General features: G+C 41.8%; 1 protein-coding gene and 1 pseudogene across 1 annotated transcript in view; both read right to left on the bottom strand.

The window, feature by feature from the left end:
* Positions 1 to 248: 248 nt before the first annotated feature.
* Positions 249 to 1,327, bottom strand: LOC117521299 (annotated as a pseudogene).
* Positions 1,328 to 24,238: 22,911 nt separating this feature from the next.
* The window catches only part of LOC117522150 (noelin-3-like), a 28,078-nt gene continuing 25,897 nt past the window's right edge, over positions 24,239 to 26,419 (bottom strand). The window contains exon 6 of the mRNA XM_034183530.1: positions 24,239 to 24,948. Coding sequence (XP_034039421.1) covers positions 24,271 to 24,948 — 678 coding nt within the window. The 3' untranslated portion in view covers positions 24,239 to 24,270. The remainder of the gene's footprint in view (positions 24,949 to 26,419) is intronic.

The following is a 26,419-nucleotide window of genomic DNA, read 5'->3' as shown; positions in this document are numbered from 1 at the left end:
AGTCTTGTGATATAGTACTTCAAGGTATCCAGTCTGACACTGACAGTCTTCAAAGACACTAAAAGCTGCATACAGTAACTTCACAGGTACGTCATTGTTGTACAAGGTCATGTGTAAAGACATTTAAAGAAAAAAACTTGATAAACAAACTGAAAGCCACACTGTCAGTGAAAGGAATGAATAATTTAATAAGTGATGGTGGCTAAATGTCAGGAAAAGCAGCCACCAAAAAAAAAAAAAAAGAAGAAATAATTGCAATTTTGAATGAATGCACCATTGAAAATAAGGCTTCATTTATCAAAAAATGCACTAAACAAATAAATAGGAAATTTGTGCTATCTTTTATTTTGTAACATAAAAAAATCAGTATTTAAATTAATGTGAAGTATGAAAACAGGCAAACGTGAAATTATCAATAAATAACTAAATTGATAGTAAAAGGTTGAACAAACTCATAACTTAAAACAAATAAATAAGACAAAAAGTCATCAGAACTTCCAGTCAAATGTTTCCGTTCTTTCACTTATGAGTCATCCTCTGTTTTGATAATGTGGAAAAGTGTGACATTAAACAGGACTTGGTGACCGTTGTTCCAGCCATAGAGGGTGCGGTCCTGGCGTTGTAGTCCAACATGGACATGTGGAAGTACTGGTTATGAAAGGAATGTCTGTGTACTCGTATGTGGAGGTTTTGGTGGAGTAGGCGTAGTACACCTTGGCACCGGTCATGTGGGAGTTTGTGATGTAGAGCGTCCCACAGATCATGAAAGACTCGCCGGCGTTCCTTTTAGAATATTCCGTGTTCCACGTATTGAGGATCTGGAGCGTGTCTGGGTTTAGCTGGCTGATAACGATGTTTCCCGCGTTCTGGTTGGTTGCGTACACGGCCCACAGGCCCAGCTCATCCGCCATCAGGTCGATATCGGAGAAGCCTCCCCAGGTGTAGGGGTATACGTTATGGAAGCCCGCCGACTCCAGTGCCCGCTGGCTGACCACGCGTCCCGTCTCGAAGCTGTACCTCACGACGATGTTGCTCTGCATCTTGTTGTAGTACAGAGACCCGTTGTACACCACATGGTTGGTTCCGGCCCATTTGAAGGGTAGGTTATAGGTTCTGGACTCGACTCCAGCCACGAAATCAGGGATGGATTTGTACTCTTTGACGATCTTGTTGTTGGTGTAGCTGTCCATGTACCACACCTGCAGACAAACAAGTAAAGATCTAAAGAGGCCATACAATCCTAAGATTTTAATTTGAGATTAACAACAGTATTGTATGTTTATTGCATGATGATACGTCATTAATATCATGTTTTCATACCGGACATTTCACTGTAACAGATCTCGGTCCTACTAAACGTAAAGTGAAGATGCTCCTAAGAACACTGTAGGCTTAGAATACCTTTGGGATCCGAATTTAACCAAAGTTTCAGGTTTCATTAAAATAAGCAGATTTTTCATTGAATGTTAAAAACAACAAATCCACTAATCTTGACATGCAAATGAAAGGAAAGAAGTGATTCAGAATCTAAATTCTGATCTCACTCAACAATAACATTTTATGGGTTCTTCCTCCTGTCAGGTTCATAGGATTGATGTAGAATCATGAATTACAGCATATTATACTAATATTATTAATTAATGATTGTACTATAATACAGGGGCAGCGGTGCAGCTTAGTGGTTAGCATTGTTGCCTTACAGCAAGAAGGTCCTGGGATCATTTCCCACCTGGGACCACTTCCCACCTGGGATCACTTCCCACCTGGCCCTTTCTGTGTGGAGTTTGCATGTTCTCCCGGTGTTTGTATGGAGGCTCCAGCTTCCTCCCACCTCCAAAAACATGCAAGTTAGGTGAATTTGAAACTTTAAATTGATTGTAGGTGTGAATGCATTTGTCCGTCTGTCCATAACTTCGGGACAAGGATTGGCTCTGAGGGCTGGGTCAGTCAGGCTGGGGTGCGAAGTGGGCTGGGCTTGTGCCATGGCTGAGGGAGCAGTCACACCGTTGACCTCCCCCCTCCCCACTCTCCCTCCTGCCTGCCAGAAGGCATGGCCATTGTTGGCCTGCAACATGGGTGACTTCTCCTGCCGCCGTGCGGGGGCAGGTTCTTCACAGGGCAGTGCCCGGCACCGCGCCGCAGGGCGGGTCAGTGCCCGGTGGCAGGGGGAATGGGTACGTGGCCAGCAGCAGCAACTTTGGACGCGTGCTGGGCCCTTCTCATGGATCTCACCAGCTACAGTGCCCACCAGGACCCCTCCAACATTCATGCAGTGGGGGTGGGGGGAGCGGCATGTCACATCAGCTGGCACCTAGCAGCTGACGTAGAACTGGTTGCAGACCAGGAGAATCCAACTGTTTAATTAAAACAGTAGCTCTGAGATGGACTACTGCTCTGTCCAGACTACACCCTGCTTAAGCCCAATGGCCACTGGGACAGGCTCCAACTTCCACAACCCAAAGTGGAATGAGCAGGTATAGAAAATGAATTAATAAATAAGGATTTTGTCTCTGATCACTCAGCTTTATCCAGATCTTGATCCTGATCCTTATTGCTGACATTTGATTTGAACCATGCTCCTTACTTATGCTGTTTGCTGCATCTTTGATCCTGCATGACGGGACGCTGTGCGAAGACGAGCAAACACTGCATAAGGAAATCCGCGCAGTCTCCACACAGCCTCCGTACGGCTCTGGGGGGCTTATGTAGCTTCTGGGGAAGGTGGGAGGGGTCGTTGAACGACCAGTGGAACGTCACTGTTACGCACAGGGTCGACGGGAGGGAGAGCCGCAGCAGCACCCGGAGGGCGCGCTTCCACCTGCGCGGCGAGAGCCTCCACCCTGCGGTTCAGGAGGACGTTCTGCTCGGTCATCAAATCCAACCGAGTCGTGAAAGCGGTGAGGATCCGCTGCAACTCACCGATCACCCCTCCTGCGGACGCCTGTGCGCCCTGTTCTTCCATTGGCCGTTCAACAGCCGGTTGACGCCCCTCGGGATCCATGACGATGGCCGAGATATCCTGTTGTGAAAGTGTAAGAGCACGGACCCACAACAGGGGCGCAAATGAACGGACAATGGATAAAGCCAAATACAACACTTTATGTTGTGAAATTGCACAACAACAACAACAGATTACAATATGAACTCCAATATACACAGTGTTATGTGGGCAGGCTCGAAGATAGGAGACGTCAGTCCAAGTCGAACCGGAACCACACGATTTCCACCGCCACCGAACCCCGGGAATACTGGAGCCGCCAAGTCCCGAACTCCCAGGTGGCCACTGCCTACGCGTGTCAGACCTGGTACTGCTGGCGAGGAGCAAACACAGTTAGAAGTGGGTGCGTGTGCACCCAGCAACACATATGGTGGGAAATCACCTCCACCTCTCGTCGAAAAAGGAACAGAGTAAATGCTGTCGAAGTCACAAGCAACAGTTATTCCAAAATACAGTCAGTGAGAATTTACCTCTTCGTAGAGCGATATCTCGGCAATGAGGTGGAGATGCCGTCTTGCTGATATACCACTGTAGATCAGATGATCAATGACAGCTGTCGGTGATAAGTGACAGCTGTCACCCCGGCTACTCCTGTGAGGCGGCAGCGCCCTCTGGTGCCTGGAGCCCGCACTCCAGGCAGGGCGCCCTCTGGTGGTGGTGGGCCAGCAGTACCTCCTCTTCAGCGGCCCACACAACACATTAGTAGAAATACCCTGGATCTGGTTCTCGCACGTGGTATTGCTGTCACGAATATTGACATCATGCCTTACATCAGTGGTGTCTGATCACTCATTAAGTTTACAGTTTCGCTGCTGTATTTAGTGGAACAACAACCTTATATATCATCAACTCCTCAACTAAGAACGACTCGAAGCTAGACTGCCTGATGTCTTAGCTTCACATTTGAGAAATACCCAGTCAGTAGACAGACTTGTGGATAGTTTAAACTCAGTGCTAAAACTACACTCGACATGATTCCACCACCTGTGTTAAAACCGTGCTCCCCCAAATCACAGTCACCTTGGTTCAATGATTATCTGCGTGACCTCAAGCATAAAGCAAGAGGTCTAGAACGGAAATGGCGTCATTCAAAATTAGAAGTATTTCACCTTGCGTGGCATGATGCTATCTTAGACTATAAGCATGCATTACTGGCTACAAAGCGAACTTACTACTCTGATTTGATCAACAAAAACAAGCATAACTCAAAGTTCTTGTTCGACACGGTGGCAACACTTATGCATGGACAACTACCTGTAGTTCGCTCTCCTTTTACAGCACAAGATTTCCTGGATTACTTTGGGAAGAAAATAGAAGACATCAGGTTAAACATATCCCGGCATGCCTTAACCCAGCCACTACACCCTGCTATTGAGGTGGGCGCCACTACTGAGGTATTACCTAGATTTACAGAATTTGATAGTATCTCACTAGGGATGTTGACAAAACTCGTAATGTCAACAAAAAGCACAACCTGTTTATTTGATCCTATACCAACAAAACTGTTTAAGGACCTGTGGCCCACTCTTGGGCTGACTGTGCTAGAAATTATTAATCTTTCTTTAACTTCTGGATCTGTTCCTAAATGTTTCAAATCTGCGGTGATTAAACCATTACTTAAGAAACCTAATGTTGACCCTAGTGTATTGACAAACTATCAGCCAATATCAAATCTATCATTTTTCTCTAAAATTCTGGAAAAAGTGGTGTCACGGCAGCTTGTAGACTATCTTACTGAGAATAATCTCTTTGAGCCACTGCAGTCTGCTTTTAGAAAATATCATTCCACAGAGATGGCTCTCACTAAAGTGGTGAATGATCTTCTGCTTACAATGGATTCGGCACCACTACGGTTCTGTTGCTGTTAGATCTCAGTGCTGCATTTGATACAGTGGATCATCATATTCTACTTGATAGGCTGGAAAATCATTTTGGGATTACTGGGAGTGCCCTTGCATGGCTGACGTCATACTTGACCAGTCGTTCTCACTGTGTTTTGTACAGTAACACTACCTTGAACCTTAGTGACATGAAATTTGGGGTTCCACAGGGGTCTGTCTTAGGCCCCCTGCTTTTCTCCCTTTATATAGCACCCCTTGGGTACATATTGCGGCATTTTGGGATTACCTTTCACTGCTATGCAGATGATACTCAGTTATACATGCCGATAACTGCTAGTAATCTCGTTCACATAAAATCCTTAGAAGATTGCCTTGCAGCAGTGAGAAGTTGGATGTCTAGAAACTTCCTACTTTTAAACTCTGATAAGACTGAAATGATGGCTCTTGGTCCAGTGAGACATCGGCATCAATTTGACCAGTTAACGCTCAGCCTCGGCTCGTGTGTCAAACATCACACTGACAAAGTGAGGAACCTTGGGGTAATTTTGATCCTTCATTGTCCTTTGGCCTCCACATTAGAACTATTACTAGGACTGCTTTCTTCCACCACATAGCGAAGATTCGTCCCATCCTGTCTATGGCTGATGCTGAGACCCTGATCCATGCATTTATCTCTTCTAGATTGGACTACTGCAATGTTCTATTTTCTGGTTTACCACAGTCTAGCATTAGGGGTCTCCAATTGGCTCAAAATGCTGCAGCCAGACTTTTGACACAAAGCAGAAAGTTCGACCACATTACACCCATTTTGGCATCCCTTCACTGACTTCCTGTCCCAGTGAGATCAGATTTTAAGGTTCTGCTACTAACCTATAAAATTATTCATGGACTGGCACCTCCCTACCTAGCTGACCTAATTAAAGCTTACGTACCGGCCCGGGCTTTATGTTCTCAGGGTGCAGGACTACTTTGTGTCCCTAAGGTGAATAAGAAGTCTGCGGGTCACAGAGCTTTCTCTTATTGTGACCTTGTTCTGTGGAATGATCTCCCTGCGTCAAAAAACAGATTCTGTGGAGACTTTCAAGTCCAGACTTAAGACGCACTTATTTTCCCTTTTATATGGCTAGCATACTGGTACTGTTTTGTTTTACGTTTTTACTCTTTTAATTAATTTATTAGTAATTGGAGCAGGCTGCGGCCTCAACTTTACCTAAATTCTGGGTCTTTTAGTGAAGTTTAGAGCTAGTGGCCGGTGATCACCTTAGTATTTCTCTGTTTTTCTGTTGTTTAATGCTGGCAAATTATACAGTATTTTTTGTCTTTCTGATGCCTGATTCTGTTTTTCTCTCTGTTTAAGGTGCAGCTCCATCCAGAGATGGGAGTTGTATTCGTGTTGGCGATCCTCCTGTCCTGTGCGCCAATAGCATTTCTTGCATATTCGTCCGTGAATTGTTCTGTGAATTGTTCTGTAATTTATGTTTGTAGCATGGCCCAAGTGGAGAGTCACCCCTTTCAGTCTGGTATGCTTGAGGTTTCTTCCTCAGAGGGAGTTTTTCCATACCACTGTTGCTCTAGGGGTTGGTAAGGTTAGACCTTACCTGTGTGAAGCACTTTGAGGCAACTCTGTTGTGATTTGGCGCTATATAAATGAAATAAATTGAAATTGAAAAATTTTGTGAGTTTAATTCAGTTTCTGAGCGCTAGGTTGCTAGCTAGGTAGGCCTCAGGGACTATTTGTTGTTAGCTGGTGTTAGCCGTAGTTGCGATTATGCACTCTGTCTATTCTGATATGGTGAGTATATTGTTTCATTGTGCATTACCTCGTGTGTTTATTTGGCTATTTGTAGTAACAGTTTGTTATCTGAAGATCTGCTATGTATAATTACCCAAGTAGCGAGCTAGATTTAAATGACTTTCATAGATTAATCTGGGTTCTTTTTCTTTTAATGTGGGATGGTTTCAGATTTAACCTGACGAGCTTAACCTTAGCTAAGATGAATGATTAGCTAATGATTGTAAAACTGTGGGTATATGACCTTTAAAAACAAAAACAAAAACAAAAACCAAAACAAACAAACAAACACAAACAAACAATGCAATTCATCTGAGTTAAGAAAATAATATTGTACACAATCCATTGTAAATATATGATTGTAACACTATAATATTTGGAGGGATGTCTTCAAATTCATACTTTTTGGTCAATAAATGTATCCCACTGACGGCTCATATATTGAAATGAACTGTTGCAACTGAGTTTTTCATTTGGGCAATACAAAAAGGTGCAATTCTTTTGTGTTTTAGTTACTGTTTCATTTCGGGATATAGATGTTACATTCAACATTTAAATTTTTTTTTTCTATTTCATCTTTCAGGGACAAAGGATAATTTCAGTTATTTCATAAAGCCAGTGACAGTCAATATAGAGCAGTCATCATGGATCTGAAAAATCTATTGTATGCATGAAATAGCAATGAAATATGCTAACAATGATCTTTGTTATTATTTAGTGGGAGAGTATGCCAGTGTTACTTTGTCTGTTAGTGGTACAATACATTTGAAGAAATATAGCTTGTTTAGTACATTTTTTAAATATACTGGTTTATATCAAGGCAGCACAGTAGCTTAGTGGATGTATATATTGAATAATATCACCAGGAATATATGTTGTAAGTAATCATAAAATATATGGAAACATTAATAACAACACTAAGCAATTATGAAGGTTTGGAAAACATGGTTTTGAGTTCATTTGACTTCCACTATCGGTGCCCTATTAATACCTGCGTGTTATCTAAAACAAAACAGGATTTATTTCATATGATGCAACTGTCAAAACTGAGTACAACACTAAAAATATTGATTGCCAGCAATATTTTACTGTGGACTAAGGTTGCAAAAAAGCAAGCTTGTCCTTTAATATTAGTGCCTGTCAGGTAGTTGATTTAAACCCTCTGTATTGCCGAGCAACATAATCAAATCGACGTGGAATATTTTGCTCCTTTGTCACTAGTGTCACGACTAATGTTGTGCGCAAGCTTCACTTTTAATTTGGCATTCTCACTCATTCCCGCTCCTCATTTGTTTCGCTGTTTATGACTTGGCTCTGCTTGAGATAAAAGGGGAAATACGTTCTGGCAGCACTCTCACAGTAGTCATCATATCTAACTGCCGTGAGTTTGCAGTCTGTTTTGCAGAATTCACATCCCCCTTGTATATTTGATGTTGTTACAAAAGGTTCCTCCACCACAGCCCCAACTGCTTTTCTGCTGTGTTTGTGTGCACACGGCAGGGTCTTCATTTCCAAATCAATTCCCACCTGAGTTTTATCTGTAATACTTCAGGTTGTTGAATATTCTACACTGCGCTTGTTTGTCAGGGATCAACCTCGAGGCGAAAGCAAAGATAAAATGGAGTCAAGCTGAATTGTTGTTTTCTTACATATTTAATATAATGATGCCTAAATCCTGACAGAATCTATAGTCCAGATTTCCATTTATCATTAAAGCTGTAATATTCAATCAGTTACAAATCTCAGAAATCTGTGGCTTCACAAGCTCGTGAATAATAGAAAAACAAGCCAATTAGGCAACGAGAATTCTTCCTTCCCCAATCAGTTGCCACCATAATCCACCACATTTGGTTGTTTAGTAGACACTTAGAGAACTGTGTGTGTTGGGCCACCAGATCTAGATAAATCATTTGGTTTGGGGTTTTTTGTGCTATTTATTCAGAGTAGTGGTTAAAAGGCTTTTTTTTTTTTTTTACCCCCTGAAAAGTAAAGCTCAACCAAGTTGACTTGGTGTTCATGTTCATTCATGATTTGCTGATCAGTTTACAGTATTTTACCTAGCGAGGCTACAACCCGACATTTTGTTCAGGTTGATGTTGCTAAAAAAATGAATATACGAGGTCTGTGAGAAAAGTATCTGACCTTTTTATTTTTTTCAAAAACTATATGGATTTGATTCATATGTTTTTACGTCAGCCAAGCTTGAACCTTCGTGCGCATGCGTGAGTTTTTTCACGCCTGTCGGTTGTGTCATTCGCCTGTGGGCAGGCTTTGAGTGAGCACTGGTCCACCCCTCTCTTCGTTGTTTCATTGCGAGGAAATGGCGGAATGATTTGGGCTTTTTTTCCATCAGAATTTTTTCAGAAACTGTTAGAGACAGGCAGCTGGAAACCATTCGAAAAATTTATCTGGCTTTCGGTGAAAATTTTACGGACTTCACAGAGAATAAGGAGTGTTACTACAGCTTTAAGGACAGCCCACAATGGCGCACGGCGCGCCGCGCTCCGAGCCGCCATCGAGAGGCAGAAACCACCACATCATTTCTAAACGGATCGCTGTGTGGAGCCGGGACCGTCGTGTGCAATTTCTCTGGTTATCACAAGAGCTGGATATCAGCCATTTTCTGGCAGATTTCACTTTTAACAAGAGATTTTGTCATGGAAAGCCGCGCGGAGGCTTCATGCGTCACGACCGATTCGCTGATGAAGCGAGACAAAGGAATACCTCCGTTTCGGAGTGTTAGAGGACACATGCCTATCTCAGCTTTCAGTGCTTACCAGTCGAGTTAGTATAAGAGAAATTGTGGAGAGCTGGGCAGTTTCTGAAAAAATTCTGATGGGAAAAAAAGACCAAATCATTCCGCCATTTCCTCGCAATGAAACAATGACAAGAGGGGTGGACCAGTGCTCACTCAAAGTCTGCCCACAGGTGAATGACGCAACCGCCAGCTGTGGAAAAACTCACGCATGCGCACGAAGGTTCAAGCTTGGCTGACGTAAAAACATATGAATCAAATCCATATTTTTTGCATAAATAAAAAGGTCAGATACTTTTCTCACAGACTTCGTACATCATACATCCCAGGAAGTTTTTCCGCATCTGTCATAGTTTTTAGAAACAAATATGATGCAATATGTTGCAATTTATTATAACTACAAAACAAAGTATTAAACAGGAATAGGTAACAGATCAAAATTCAACTCATGCAGCAATATATGCAGTTGTGAGCATGATTTTACGTATGTCTGTACTGAAAGCATGCAAATTCAATTTCTCCCTACTGCATATATTCCATTTTATCAGACAATGTTTAGTAGAAAAAGCGTGAATCTTCGACTGGACTGGGTTGCTTGATGCGAGGATGTTTCGCTTCAAATCGCAGAAGCTTCCTCAGCTAAAATTCTTGCTCTGGTGGGGACCCTCTCCTGATGGCTCATCAGGAGAGGGTCCCTCCCATCATTATGAGGGACAGCTGCCCTGTCATTAGGAGGGTGCTAACTAGAGCACAATAGGTGCTAATTAGAGCTATTGTTTAGTCACTTGCCTATAGCAGTCTGCCTTTCGATAGGAGGGGTCTGGTTAGGTTTAAAACTCCAGCTTTTGTGACTTCTTGATTATTCTTCTCTACAAGAGTCAAGACAGAAGTCAGACCACCAGAGCAAGAATTTTAGCTGAGGAAGCTTCTGCGATTTGAAGCGAAACATCCTCACGTCAAGCAACCCAGTCCAGTCAAAGATTCAAGCTTTTTCTACTATGGAAACCACCTGGACAACTGAGAGCCTACACAGAAACAGACAATGTTTGTTAAGTTAGTTAGAACTAGCTGATTACCTCCCCCAGGGCGGGTTTGATTTAGAGACTGAAATGAAAACTTCTTCACCTGTCTAGTCGTTCTTACTGTGTGTTTTGCAATGGCACTTACTCTGATCTTAGGGACATTAAGTTTGGGGTTCCACAGGGATCCTTTTTAGGCCCCCTGCTTTTTTCCCTTTATGTAGCACCCCTTGGGAATATACTGCAACATTTTGGGATTGCCTTTCATTGCTATGCTGATGACACCCAATTGTACATGCCGATAACTGCTGGTAATTTCATTTGCATAAAATCTTTGGAAGATTGCCTTGCATCAGTGAGAAGTTGGATGTCTAGTAAAACTTCCTACTTTTAAATTCTGATAAGACTGAATTTATGGTTCTTGGTCCAGTGAGGTACAAGTATCAATTTGATCAGCTAGAGCTTAGGTTCGTGTGTTATACATCATACGGATAAAGTGAGGAATCTTTAGTGAAAGTGAGGACATTACGAGGACTGCTTTCTTCCATTTGCAAAATATAGCAAAGATTCATCCCATCCTGTCTATGGCTGATGCTGAGACTTTGATTCATGCATTTGTCTCTTCTAGATTGGACTATTGTAATGCTCTATTTTCTGGTTTAACCACAGTCCAGTATTAGGGGTCTTCAATTTGTTCAAAATGCTGCTGCCAGACTTTTGACACAAAGCAGAAAGTTTGACCACATTACCCATTTTGGCGTCCCTACACTGGCTTCCAGTTGCTGCAAGACTGGATTTTAAGGTACTGTTATTAGTTTATAAAATTGTTCATGGACTTGCACTTCCCTATTTGGCTGACCTGGTAAGGCCCTATGTGCCAGCTCGGGCCCTGCGTTCTCAGGGTGCAGGACTTCTGTGTGTTCCCAGGGTGAATAAAAAGTCTGCCGGTCACAGAGCTTTCTCCTACCGTGCCCCAGCTCTGTGGAACAATCTCCCGGCAGCACACATATGACAGTCGTATACTGTGGAAACTTTTAAATCACATTTAAAGACTCATTTGTTTTCCTTGTTTTATCGTTAGTTTTATTGTGTTATGATGTGCTTTTATTTTTGTGTACTTTTATGGTTTTGTCTTTTTATTGTGTTTTAAAATTTTTGATTCAGTTTTCTCTTTTTTCATTATGCTGTGTGAAGTGCCTTGAGGCGATCTCATCACGAATTGGTGCTATATCAATTAATAAATTTGAATTTGAAATTTGAATTTGAATTTGATGGATGAGTGTAGCCAAGCTTCCGTAAAGACTAGGACACAGCAGTCTGTGGTGAAGTTATCGGAAGCCTCCTGAATCGTCATTCCTGTATGGCCAATGGTTGCTCGGCTGACGATATTAAGTGCAAAGAAGTCGTGGGAAGAGTAAATGTGGAAAGCAATAAGAGAGTGCAGTTTCCCTGCATTCATGAGTCGCCCTGTTATTGCCTGTGCTAAATTTATGGATGTCAGTTACCTCAGACAAGATGCTTTTAGACTGCATGAGTGACAAGTGATGTCAGAGCTCCTAAGAAAGAACACATCAAGAATACAAACAAACTTACAAGGATATAGGATGTTTTCTTGCAGTTTACTTTCTTGTGAGATCTCTGAACATCTGAAAGTGCCCTGCTACTCTACTGATGGAAAATTACATTCTGGCCAGAGGCATAGTGTGTGGGTTGGCAGGGTTGTGTCCGTTGTGCTGTAGCCACGGGCGGCCCTTTGGGTAGGTGGTGGTTGTTGTGACATTGCAGATGTATGGTGAAGTCCTGATCAGGTGTTGAAGAACAGGAGCACTTGACTCTCCGACTACAGTAAGACTCTTTGTTTGAAACAGTGGGCACAGCTAACCAAAATGTTATCTTCAACAACCATTAATCCAATAACTGATAAACTGCTAAAAAAAAATGTTTTTCTTTATTACAGATACCGATAACTTTTAGTATTGATTCGACATGGCCACATCAGATTACACTGATAAACCAGTTTCACTTTTACTTTTCGCTGCTGGGTAAATTCAAGGATCACAAACACATAAGAACGCATGAAAAATGAATGAATGAAGATAAAAAGAAAACCCCAAACACTGTCATCGTCTTTCAAAAGCAGTAAAAACACAGTATTAGAAGTCACAGTTTATCTCGGTATTATATACATGAACTAAAAGCTGCTGCTTTTGTCACACGTTTTGAACCCTGCGGCTTAAACAACCAAAATACATCCATTAATGCATTGATTGGTGGAGTAAAAGACATGTTAGCAAGTATAAATTCTTACCTGTTAGTTTCAGTGGGATTCATCTGAAGACATAAAGCATCCTTTTTTAAAAAATCTAAAATGGTGTTTAAAACTGTGAAGAGAAGTCCTTGCAACTGCGCTGTGAGATCTCCTCTCTCCCACCGAGTCTTGGCAATTAAATTATCCCATGCCACAAAGAAATAAAATAAAATAATGTTAAAATTAGTCTGTTTTGTTTGTGCTGAGCGATGGTAACAGTGTAACGTCCAAAGTGAACCTGAACTCACTACCCACAATGCTCCCTGCGTCGACCGGCTGATGCTTAAGTACACTGTCTGTAAGGTTTTTGATGTTTTCTACAATGATGATGTTGAGAATGTAGACATTAAAACTCGATAAATGGGGGAATAATGACAGGGTTTTCTATATATCAGCAATATGATTATAAAATATTAATGTTTTTACTTTGATTTGCTGTCTTTGATTTGTCTTTGATCTCATTCTCCATATACACATTTATATACATGTGTTTTATTATATTGCTATCACTGAATTGCTAAAGTAGTTATATTCACTACATTGATTGATTGATACATATTTATTCACTATGTTCACTGAACTGTAAGTGATCATTGAACTGCTCACAAGATGATCTTTGATTCAGTGAGAGGGCAGACTGTTTTGCTGAGATCATGTTTTTGCTAAGCGTAGATGTGCGTCTTTAATTAGCGGGTCAGCCTTGAGGGAAGAGCGGTGTGACCGGCACACTGGTTCAGGGCTGGACATTGTTATGGGAAGACTAGGAGACTGGAGGCTTAAAGCCATAACAGTTTTCATATCAACATGAGACCAGACTCTGTGTCTTTTCCTTGTTTTGTCCTATATGCTTGTATGTAACTTTATTCAATAAATATGAAAGGGAGATGGGCGGGCCCTTCAGAGCAGATTGATGGACAGAGATGAAGGGTCAGGCTGGCTCTCCCTGATCAGGAAAGAAATTCAGTGTTCCATGTGGTTATTCTCTGAAATAATTTGAGTTGTTCTCCAGGCTCAACTCTGACAGCAGACAATCACGTTTTGTGCATAATGATGTCATCATTAGCAAGCGACAGGCAGTCAGTCTGCCACAATACACAACAGCATACATGTCAACCTATACGGATTATACCGATATTTCCGAGTTTCAGAGTCATACGACGTACAAATAAAGTCTTATGGATATTCAAGGTTTTCTGTTGTAAATTCATTTTACTGTGTTTTTCTTAACCCTGATGCCGTCGTATACAATGGGCTGAGGACAAGTTTTACTAAATTATAAATAAATTTTTATGATATGAGATAGAAGCTTACTTTTTTGCCTGAAAAGTTAACTCCGCGGACTTTCGGCCAGCCTCCACCATCTTTGTACTCCTCATAGAAGCTGTGTGATGACATGCGCAATGTGAGTGTCCAATCGGAACTGGTTCACCGCCACATGGTTTTCCAATATCCAATCGTAGGGCCAGAGCAGTCTGACATGGTAGGGCCAAAGATTGTTAGGAGCAGTGATATGTTACTCTGTGAGTTCTTGTTTCTGTAAAAACTAGAACAGCTGTGTGACACGATTCATGGGAAATATATTGAATTTGCACAAAATACCTACAATGTACTTGTAGACATTGATTTTATTGAGAGCAAGCAATTTTACTGAGGAGCAAGAGGATTTAACTGTGGAGGACTTCCACCATAAAAGAGCCCATGGAGATCCCTGGTGTTAGTTATTAATATATGGACAAAACGCCAGATATGTGATACCGCTATGCAGTTGTGTGTACTGTAATCAAACTGATTTTGGTGCAGTTTGGAGTTTATAAGGATTTTGTGTTGTTTTTATGGATTTTCTCACTTTGTTATACAGGTGGACCCTCAAAGGGGTTGACATGTATGCAACAGATGGACTAAAATGTTTGATTTAGGGGTTTACAAATGTTTTTGACTGTTAAACTTTGCTCACTTCACCACCAAAAAAGTGAAAAAGTTATCAGAACTAAATTTATTGGAAAGATAATTGGTCCGATGATGGCTTTAAAACTTATCTTAAAAGCTAATCTGCTAGCAAAAACATTAGCTTCGATAATTATCTGTTATCAGAGTAGCAGAACTGTGCCCACCACTGGTTTGAAACCTTGAAGTTACGGCCATTTGAGAATAATAGAATCTAGAGAGCATCCTGTCTAAAATTATTGAGTTGGTATGTAGGGAAGTTCTTGACAAGGATCAATATCTCAGGAGATCCATACTGGGTTTCCTACAGCACGGAGTTGGTGTGGCTTATTGCTGACCTTTGAGATGCTTTCTGTCTGTCTGACCTGCATTGATTTGTCCAGGAGGAGCGTTTCAACACTTTGCCTGTCAGAGATTGAGCAGTGGGTGGTCAGTGTTCCAACATTGGATTTCAGTTTGTCTCTGCCTGTGTGTGTGTGTGTGTGTGTGTGTGTGTGTGTGTGTGTGTGTGTGTGTGTGTGTGTGTGTGTGTGTGTGTGTGTGTGTGTGTGTGCACTGTGTGGTACGTGGGGTGCTTGGTCCACAGCTGTCAGCTCGCTTGTGAAATGTAGCAATGGACGGGTGAAGGTGATCAAGGTCATCATGCACAGTCCAGTCTTCAGTGAGTCCCCAGTCAGATGGAAATACACTAAAGAAATAAAGCCCACCTACAACAAAGAACAAGAATGCTGATATCACAATTATACATCATCTTTCATATATACAAACTCTGCCTGCACTTTATTTGTTCCTATGACTTTAGAATTCAAAGAGTATTTGATGCTATGATATACAGTAACTTAACAGAAATGCTTTGAATACACAAAAATCTATGTTTCTGATGAGCCAATTTGCTGGCAGGAACAATTGCCCGTAAACATTCAACAGAGAGGGTCCCAATATTGAACCACAAAAGTCAGGTCGGCTGCGCATCAGCAATGGAAATAATGCATTTTCAACAGATTCTGCAGAGAAATGCATTCAATTTGCAACACAGTGTTAGATAAGGAAGGCCAGGGTATGTTATTCTTATTTCTATCAATAGAATGTGGAGCAGGTAGCTGAGCAGACATGAAGCTGACCTGCCAATGTGTTGATCTAGGCTTGAATCCTGCTCATGCTAGCTGTTTGTGTCCTTAGACAAGACACTTAATGTACATTCAATCAATCAATCAATCAATTTTTTTATATAGCGCCAAATCACAACAAACAGTTGCCCCAAGGCGCTTTATATTGTAAGGCAAAGCCATACAATAATTACGGAAAAACCCCAAAGGTCAAAACGACCCCCTGTGAGCAAGCACTTGGCTACAGTGGGAAGGAAAAACTCCCTTTTAACAGGAAGAAACCTCCAGCAGAACCAGGCTCAGGGAGGGGCAGTCTTCTGCTGGGACTGGTTGGGGCTGAGGGAGAGAACCAGGAAAAAGACATGCTGTGGAGGGGAGCAGAGATCAATCAATCAAAGAGAAAGAAACAGTGCATCATGGGAACCCCCCAGCAGTCTACCTCTATAGCAGCATAACTAAGGGATGGTTCAGGGTCACCTGATCCAGCCCTAACTATAAGCTTTAGCAAAAAGGAAAGTTTTAAGCCTAATCTTAAAAGTAGAGAGGGTATCTGTCTCCCTGATCTGAATTGGGAGCTGGTTCCACAGGAGAGGAGCCTGAAAGCTGAAGGCTCTGCCTCCCATTCTACTCTTACAAACCCTAGGAACTACAAGTAAGCCTGCAGTCTGAGAGCGAAGCGCTCTATTGGGGTGATATGGTACTACGAGGTCCCTAAGATAAGATGGGACCTGATTATTCAAAACCTTATAAGTAAGAAGAAGAATTTTAAATTCTATTCTAGAATTAACAGGAAGCCAATGAAGAGAGGCCAATATGGGTGAGATATGCTCTCTCCTTCTAGTCCCCGTCAGTACTCTAGCTGCAGCATTTTGAATTAACTGAAGGCTTTTTAGGGAACTTTTAGGACAACCTGATAATAATGAATTACAATAGTCCAGCCTAGAGGAAATAAATGCATGAATTAGTTTTTCAGCATCACTCTGAGACAAGACCTTTCTGATTTTAAAGATATTGCGTAAATGCAAAAAAGCAGTCCTACATATTTGTTTAATATGCGCATTGAATGACATATCCTGATCAAAAATGACTCCAAGATTTCTCACAGTATTACTAGAGGTCAGGGTAATGCCATCCAGAGTAAGGATCTGGTTAGACACCATGTTTCTAAGATTTGTGGGGCCAAGTACAATAACTTCAGTTTTATCTGAGTTTAAAAGCAGGAAATTAGAGGTCATCCATGTCTTTATGTCTGTAAGACAATCCTGCAGTTTAGCTAATTGGTGTGTGTCCTCTGGCTTCATGGATAGATAAAGCTGGGTATCATCTGCGTAACAATGAAAATTTAAGCAATACCGTCTAATAATACTGCCTAAGGGAAGCATGTATAAAGTGAATAAAATTGGTCCTAGCACAGAACCTTGTGGAACTCCATAATTAACTTTAGTCTGTGAAGAAGATTCCCCATTTACATGAACAAATTGTAATCTATTAGACAAATATGATTCAAACCACCGCAGCGCAGTGCCTTTAATACCTATGGCATGCTCTAATCTCTGTAATAAAATTTTATGGTCAACAGTATCAAAAGCAGCACTGAGGTCTAACAGAACAAGCACAGAGATGAGTCCACTGTCCGAGGCCATAAGAAGATCATTTGTAACCTTCACTAATGCTGTTTCTGTACTATGATGAATTCTAAAACCTGACTGAAACTCTTCAAATAGACCATTCCTCTGCAGATGATCAGTTAGCTGTTTTACAACTACCCTTTCAAGAATTTTTGAGAGAAAAGGAAGGTTGGAGATTGGCCTATAATTAGCTAAGATAGCTGGGTCAAGTGATGGCTTTTTAAGTAATGGTTTAATTACTGCCACCTTAAAAGCCTGTGGTACATAGCCAACTAACAAAGATAGATTGATCATATTTAAGATTAAAGCATTAAATAATGGTAGGGCTTCCTTGAGCAGCCTGGTAGGAATGGGGTCTAATAAACATGTTGATGGTTTGGATGAAGTAACTAATGAAAATAACTCAGACAGAACAATCGGAGAGAAAGAGTCTAACCAAATACCGGCATCACTGAAAGTAGCCAAAGATAACGATATGTCTTTGGGATGGTTATGAGTAATTTTTTCTCTAATAGTTAAAATTTTGTTAGCAAAGAAAGTCATGAAGTCATTACTAGTTAAAGTTAATGGAATACTTGGCTCAATAGAGCTCTGACTCTTTGTCAGCCTGGCTACAGTGCTGAAAAGAAACCTGGGGTTGTTCTTATTTTCTTCAATTAGTGATGAGTAGAAAGATGTCCTAGCTTTACGGAGGGCTTTTTTATAGAGCAACAGACTCTTTTTCCAGGCTAAGTGAAGATCTTCTAAATTAGTGAGACGCCATTTCCTCTCCAACTTATGGGTTATCTGCTTTAAGCTACGAGTTTGTGAGTTATACCACGGAGTCAGACACTTCTGATTTAAAGCTCTCTTTTTCAGAGGAGCTACAGCATCCAAAGTTGTCTTCAATGAGGATGTAAAACTATTGACGAGATACTCTATCTCCCTTACAGAGTTTAGGTAGCTACTCTGCACTGTGTTAGTATATGGCATTAGAGAACATAAAGAAGGAATCATTTCCTTAAACCTAGTTACAGCGCTTTCTGAAAGACTTCTAGTGTAATGAAACTTATTCCCCACTGCTGGGTAGTCCATCAGAGTAAATGTAAATGTTATTAAGAAATGATCAGACAGAAGAGAGTTTTCAGGGAATACTGTTAAGTCTTCTATTTCCATACCATAAGTCAGAACAAGATCTAAGATATGATTAAAGTGGTGGGTGGACTCATTTACTTTTTGAGCAAAGCCAATAGAGTCTAATAATAGATTAAATGCAGTGTCTCAATCCATCCAGATGTAAATGGTGATTTCACTGATTAACTGATTCCCTCTGCTCAAAGTGATGTTAATCAGTTACTACACACAGATTTGTCAAAGTTGGTTATGTATGAAAGTAAATCTGTGCCATCACAGTTTGAAGTTGAATTTCTAAGGTTGAATTTGTTTAGCATCAAAATATTCAGCCTCAAGCATGTCAACCTAAAAAATATTCAACATAAAAAAATTCATCCTCAAAAAAAAAAAATTCAACCTAAAAAAAATTCAATCTAAAAAAAATTCAACCTAAAAAAAATTCAACCTCAAAAAATAGAAAAGCAGGGATAAGCAATTGATCCCTGTCTCAATCATCCAAAGTTTATGGAGTAAATCTATGACATTGGATAATTGATACAGGGATCAATTGCTTCTCCCTGCTTTTCTATTTTTTTGAGGTTGAATTTTTTTAGGTTGAATTTTTTTTTAAGTTGAAATTTTTGAGGCTGAATAACTTCATGCTAAACAAATTCAACCTTAGAAATTCAACTTCAAACTCTGATTTTGATGCTAAAAACATTCAACCTTAAAATTTCAAATTCAAAGTCTGATGGCACAGATTTACTTCCATAGTTATGGCAATAATGTGCTAGTTGTATTCTTGACCCATTGCCAACTTGGCATGTCAAAGCTGTCTGGTCATTATTAGTACCTTCTATGTTAATGAGCTGTCTATGTAAAAATCAGGTGGGGGCGTCCACATGACCTGACTCGGATTTTGATCAAATTTTCACCAGTTACCCTTCAAATAGTTTGATTAGGCATGGTAAGGTTTGTTTTTCCATCAGGCAAAATTTTACTTGAGTTTTGGTCAATTCAAAATTTGATGTCAAAACAGACTGAAGTCCTGTTACTTTAAAATATGTAATAAAAATGCTCAACTTTGAGGCAACGTTGCCCATCTAGAAGCGTGTGGTTTGAAAAACTGGCTATGGGGCATATACCACCATTATCCACATTGTCTGTCTGGCATCAAAATGTTTCAAAATACACATGTTGCCCTCCCAGGGTCAAATCCTGGAAGAGTAGGAAAATTGAAAAATGCTCATGAAATGAGCAATATTTGACATATCTCAGCAAATATGGCATCATTTTGCTTGTTTTTGGGTTTGGGGCATTCATTTATGGGGTCATTTGTGTGATCCAAAGTCAAGGTCGTTTTTATATAGACAGCTCATTAAACATTTACTTTTTGCTCACCACTGAAGTTGTTCCTACTTCCTTTGTAAGTAAAAGCCATGGTAAGACCTCTTCTTAACAAACCCACAGTGAGACTATGGGACGCACTGGCTAATTATAGCCCTTTTTCAAAATCATTGTTTTTTTAAAATAGAAGATTCATGAGAAAGTGGTGTCCAATCAAATGCTCACATATTTGCCAGAGAATTGTTTTTTGAACCTCTACCATCCACTTTTACAGTCATCCTCATTCTACAGAAATGGAAACATCAAATTAAATATAGTGTTTAGTCCATAATAAAAAGCATTTTGCTCTGTTAACAAATTGCTTTTGGAGATTGTCAGTGTTTTACAGTGAATTCTTATCAGCCTTTGCTAGCCATGGAAGAAACAGCTTATCCCAGTCTGGAAAGAGTGATTGTATGGATTCTAACAACTATAGGGGTACCACACTGCTCTTTGTGCCGGGGAAGGTATTTGCAAGGATTCCAGCTTCTTCCTGCTCATCCACCACAACAGTCTGGCTTCATGCCCAAGAAATCAACCAACGACCGCGTTCTAGTCCTGCAAGTACTCGTAGAAGTCAAGCGTGAATATTGGCAGTGCTTCTTTGCAGCTTATGTTGATTCAGTTGATCGACTCCTCTCTCTGGGACATCGCAGGATCTTCAAGGAGTTGCTGGACATCATAGCCAGTCTATACACAGATACTGTGAGTGCTGTATGGAGAGGCAGAGACTTTTCCCAGTGCAAAGTGGCGTTCATCAGGGGTGTGTTCTGGCCCCTACACTGTTCAATACTTGCATGGAATGGGTGTTGGGTAGGGTTGTGGAAACCAGTGACTGGGTGCATTTGTTGGCAATGGAAGGATTACTGACCTTGGCTTTGTGGAGAATGCTGTGATCTTTATGGAATCAATGGGTACTCTGACTGTAGTGCTTGAGAAGCTGAGTGCTCTATTGGAGTGTCTGGGTTTGAGATTGTCCTGGATCAAGACAAAGACTTCTTAGACTCAGAAATCAGAAATGTATCCATATGTGGTGAAAGTGCTGAACTTGTGACATTCACTTATCTTGGCAGTGACATACACTCAACAAAAATATAAACGCAACACTTTTGGTTTTGCTCCCATTTTGTATGAGATGAACTCAAAGATCTAAAACTTTTTCCACATACACAATATCACCATTTCCCTCAAATATTGTTCACAAATCAGTCAATCTGTGATAGTGAGCACTTCTCCTTTGCTGAGATAATCCATCCCACCTCACAGGTGTGCCATACCAAGATGCTGATTAGACACCATGATTAGTGCACAGGTGTGCCTTAGACTGCCCACAATAAAAGGCCACTCTGAAAGGTGCAGTTTTAGCACACAGCACAATGCCACAGACGTCGCAAGATTTGAGGGAGCGTGCAATTGGCATGCTGACAGCAGGAATGTCAACCAGAGCTGTTGCTTCTGTATTGAATGTTCATTTCTCTACCATAAGCCGTCTCCAAAGGCGTTTCAGAGAATTTGTCAGTACATCCAACCAGCCTCACAACCGCAGACCACGTGTAACCACACCAGCCCAGGACCTCCACATCCAGCATGTTCACCTCCAAGATCGTCTGAGACCAGCCACTCGGACAGCTGCTGAAACAATCGGTTTGCATAACCAAAGAATTTCTGCACAAACTGTCAGAAACCGTCTCAGGGAAGCTCATCTGCATGCTCGTCGTCCTCATCGGGGTCTCGACCTGACTCCAGTTCGTTGTCGTAACCGACATGAGTGGGCAAATGCTCACATTCGCTGGTGTTTGGCACGTTGGAGAGGTGTTCTCTTCATGGATAAATCCCGGTTCACACTGTTCAGGGCCGATGGCAGACAGCGTGTGTGGCGTCGTGTGGGTGAGCGGTTTTCTGATGTCAATGTTGTGGATCGAGTGGCCCATGGTGGTGGTGGGGTTATGGTATGGGCAGGTGTCTGTTATGGACGAAGACCACAGGTGCATTTTATTGATGGCATTTTGAATGCACAGAGATACCGTGACCAGATCCTGAGGCCCATTGTTGTGCCATACATCCAAGAACAACACCTCATGTTGCAAGCATCTGTACACAATTCTTGGAAGCTGAAAATGTCCCAGTTCTTGCATGGCAGGCATACTCACCGGACATGTCACCCATTGAGCATGTTTGGGATGCTCTGGACCGGCGTATACGACAGCGTGTACCAGTTCCTGCCAATATCCAGCAACTTCGCACAGCCATTGAAGAGGAGTGGACCAACATTCCACAGGCCACAATTGACAACCTGATCAACTCTATGCAAAGGAGATGTGTTGCACTGCATGAGGCAAATGGTGGTCACACCAGATACTGACTGGTATCCCCCCCTCCCCCCCCCACCCCCCAATAAAACAAAACTGCACCTTTCAGAGTGGCCTTTTATTGTGGGCAGTCTAAGGCACACCTGTGCACTAATCATGGTGTCTAATCAGCATCTTGATATGGCACACCTGTGAGGTGGGATGGATTATCTCAGCAAAGGAGAAGTGCTCACTATCACAGATTTAGACTGGTTTGTGAACAATATTTGAGGGAAATGGTGATATTGTGTATGTGGAAAAAGTTTTAGATCTTTGAGTTCATCTCATACAAAATGGGAGCAAAACCAAAAGTGTTGCGTTTATATTTTTGTTGGGTGTAGATGTCTCTGGGTCCTCAGCTTTTGAGATTGAGAAGTGCCTGGGAGAGCTTATGGAGTCATGAGGTAGCTGGTCAGAGGTGTTTGGTGATGCTGATACCTTTGCAGATGAACAAAGGTCCAAGTCTTTAGGGTCCTAAAGACCTGTCTTGCTGTATGATTGTAAGACTTAGACACTAACTGGTGGCCTGAGACGACAACTGGGTGTCTTTGGTACTATGGCTCTTCAGAAGATCCTTCGGTGCTGCTGGAAAGACTGTACCATATGAGCGGTTACTAAGAGATATCAAGATAAAGAGTATCACTTGCATTGTGAGGCAGCATCAGCTTTGACATTTTGGCCATGTGGCACATTTCTCTATGCATGATCCAGCATGTAGGTGCCTGGAAAAGGTCAAGGGGATGCCCACGTTTTGTTAGATGGTTGTTTTTTTAAGATGTGGGAATGGACCGGCTGGCTGCTTAGGTAGTTACCATCCAGGTCCCAAAGCGGGTCCATGGTGTCACAGATGTGGTGAAGTCTAGCACCAGCGCAGACTCCCAGACTTGACTTGACTTGACTTGACTTGACTTGGCAAATCTTCTAATTGCATTTCAAAGATGTAACTATCTAAACTCAAACACTGTTTATTCCCTGTTTTGTGCTTCCACCCAGTCAAGACCTGCAGTCTTCTCTGTTATTTCCATTCCACAGAATGCGGCTTTAATGAAAACAATAACTTTATTTTGTTAATTTAACATTTACAGAAATTTACTTTTCTTAAGCTACTGCTGTTGGTTTAAATGGATCTTTACCACTGATGGCGAGAAAGAGAATGGGATGTGCAAATACAAAATACACACGACATTTACAGTATAAATGCTGTTGGGGTAGCACACATTCATGCACGTGAGCTGTTGTCTTTGGGCCGACAGAACATACTGCACTGAATAAGGCATACAAACTGTTGCTGAAAATACAAAAGCCAACATTTTAAAGTACTACATTGAAGGTAGCACGATACGCTGTTCAATCAATCAATCAATTTCTTTATATAGCGCCAAATCACAACAAACAGTTGCCCCAAGGCGCTTTATATTGTAAGGCAAGGCCATACAATAATTATGTAAAACCCCAACGGTCAAAACGACCCCCTGTGAGCAAGCACTTGGCTACAGTGGGAAGGAAAGTTACAGTGGGCTGTTTACCCAAGTCTTGTGATATAGTACTTCAAGGTATCCAGTCTGACAGACTGACAGTCTTCAAAGACACTAAAAGCTGCATACAGTAACTTCACAGGTACGTCATTGTTGTACAAGGTCATGTGTAAAGACATTTAAAAGAAAAAAACTTGATAAACAAACTGAAAGCCACACTGTCAGTGAAAGGAATGAATAATTTAATAAGTGATGGTGGCTAAATGTCAGGAAAAGCAGCCACCAAAAAAAAAAAAAAAAAGAAGAAATAATTGCAATTTTGAATGAATGCACCATTGAAAATAAGGCTTCATTTATCAAAAAATGCACTAAACAAATAAATAGGAAATTTGTGCTATCTTTTATTTTGTAACATAAAAAAATCAGTATTTAAATTAATGTGAAGTATGAAAACAGGCAAACGTGAAATTATCAATAAATAACTAAATTGATAGTAAAAGGTTGAACAAACTCATAACTTAAAACAAATAAGACAAAAAGTCATCAGAACTTCCAGTCAAATGTTTCCGTTCTTTCACTTATGAGTCATCCTCTGTTTTGATAATGTGGAAAAGTGTGACATTAAACAGGACTTGGTGACCGTTGTTCCAGCCATAGAGGGTGCGGTCCCTGGCGTTGTAGTCCAACATGGACATGTGGAAGTACTGGTTATGAAAAGGAATGTCTGTGTACTCGTATGTGGAGGTTTTGGTGGAGTAGGCGTAGTACACCTTGGCACCGGTCATGTGGGAGTTTGTGATGTAGAGCGTCCCACAGATCATGAAAGACTCGCCGGCGTTCCTTTTAGAATATTCCGTGTTCCACGTATTGAGGATCTGGAGCGTGTCTGGGTTTAGCTGGCTGATAACGATGTTTCCCGCGTTCTGGTTGGTTGCGTACACGGCCCACAGGCCCAGCTCATCCGCCATCAGGTCGATATCGGAGAAGCCTCCCCAGGTGTAGGGGTATACGTTATGGAAGCCCGCCGACTCCAGTGCCCGCTGGCTGACCACGCGTCCCGTCTCGAAGCTGTACCTCACGACGATGTTGCTCTGCATCTTGTTGTAGTACAGAGACCCGTTGTACACCACATGGTTGGTTCCGGCCCATTTGAAGGGTAGGTTATAGGTTCTGGACTCGACTCCAGCCACGAAATCAGGGATGGATTTGTACTCTTTGACGATCTTGTTGTTGGTGTAGCTGTCCATGTACCACACCTGCAGACAAACAAGTAAAGATCTAAAGAGGCCATACAATCCTAAGATTTTAATTTGAGATTAACAACAGTATTGTATGTTTATTGCATGATACGTCATTAATATCATGTTTTCATACCGGACATTTCACTGTAACAGATCTCGGTCCTACTAAACGTAAAGTGAAGATGCTCCTAAGAACACTGTAGGCTTAGAATACCTTTGGGATCCGAATTTAACCAAAGTTTCAGGTTTCATTAAAATAAGCAGATTTTTCATTGAATGTTAAAAACAACAAATCCACTAATCTTGACATGCAAATGAAAGGAAAGAAGTGATTCAGAATCTAAATTCTGATCTCACTCAACAATAACATTTTATGGGTTCTTCCTCCTGTCAGGTTCATAGGATTGATGTAGAATCATGAATTACAGCATATTATACTAATATTATTAATTAATGATTGTACTATAATACAGGGGCAGCGGTGCAGCTTAGTGGTTAGCATTGTTGCCTTACAGCAAGAAGGTCCTGGGATCATTTCCCACCTGGGACCACTTCCCACCTGGGATCACTTCCCACCTGGCCCTTTCTGTGTGGAGTTTGCATGTTCTCCCGGTGTTTGTATGGAGGCTCCAGCTTCCTCCCACCTCCAAAAACATGCAAGTTAGGTGAATTTGAAACTTTAAATTGATTGTAGGTGTGAATGCATTTGTCCGTCTGTCCATAACTTCGGGACAAGGATTGGCTCTGAGGGCTGGGTCAGTCAGGCTGGGGTGCGAAGTGGGCTGGGCTTGTGCCATGGCTGAGGGAGCAGTCACACCGTTGACCTCCCCCCTCCCCACTCTCCCTCCTGCCTGCCAGAAGGCATGGCCATTGTTGGCCTGCAACATGGGTGACTTCTCCTGCCGCCGTGCGGGGGCAGGTTCTTCACAGGGCAGTGCCCGGCACCGCGCCGCAGGGCGGGTCAGTGCCCCGGTGGCAGGGGGAATGGGTACGTGGCCAGCAGCAGCAACTTTGGACGCGTGCTGGGCCCTTCTCATGGATCTCACCAGCTACAGTGCCCACCAGGACCCCTCCAACATTCATGCAGTGGGGGTGGGGGGAGCGGCATGTCACATCAGCTGGCACCTAGCAGCTGACGTAGAACTGGTTGCAGACCAGGAGAATCCAACTGTTTAATTAAAACAGTAGCTCTGAGATGGACTACTGCTCTGTCCAGACTACACCCTGCTTAAGCCCAATGGCCACTGGGACAGGCTCCAACTTCCCACAACCCAAAAGTGGAATGAGCAGGTATAGAAAATGAATTAATAAAATAAGGATTTTTGTCTCTGATCACTCAGCTTTAATCCAGATCTTTGATCCTGATCCTTATTGCTGACATTTGATTTTGAACCATGCTCCTTACTTATCCTGTTTGCTGACCTTTGATCCTGGTTACACATCTTTGATCCTGATTGCTGACTATGGATCCTGATGACTCATATTT

The sequence above is a fragment of the Thalassophryne amazonica genome, chromosome 12 (genome assembly GCF_902500255.1).
Source record: "Thalassophryne amazonica chromosome 12, fThaAma1.1, whole genome shotgun sequence".
Lineage (NCBI taxonomy): Eukaryota > Metazoa > Chordata > Actinopteri > Batrachoidiformes > Batrachoididae > Thalassophryne > Thalassophryne amazonica.
Note: the sequence above shows the minus strand (reverse complement) of the source record. Positions and strands in the feature narration are given on the sequence as shown.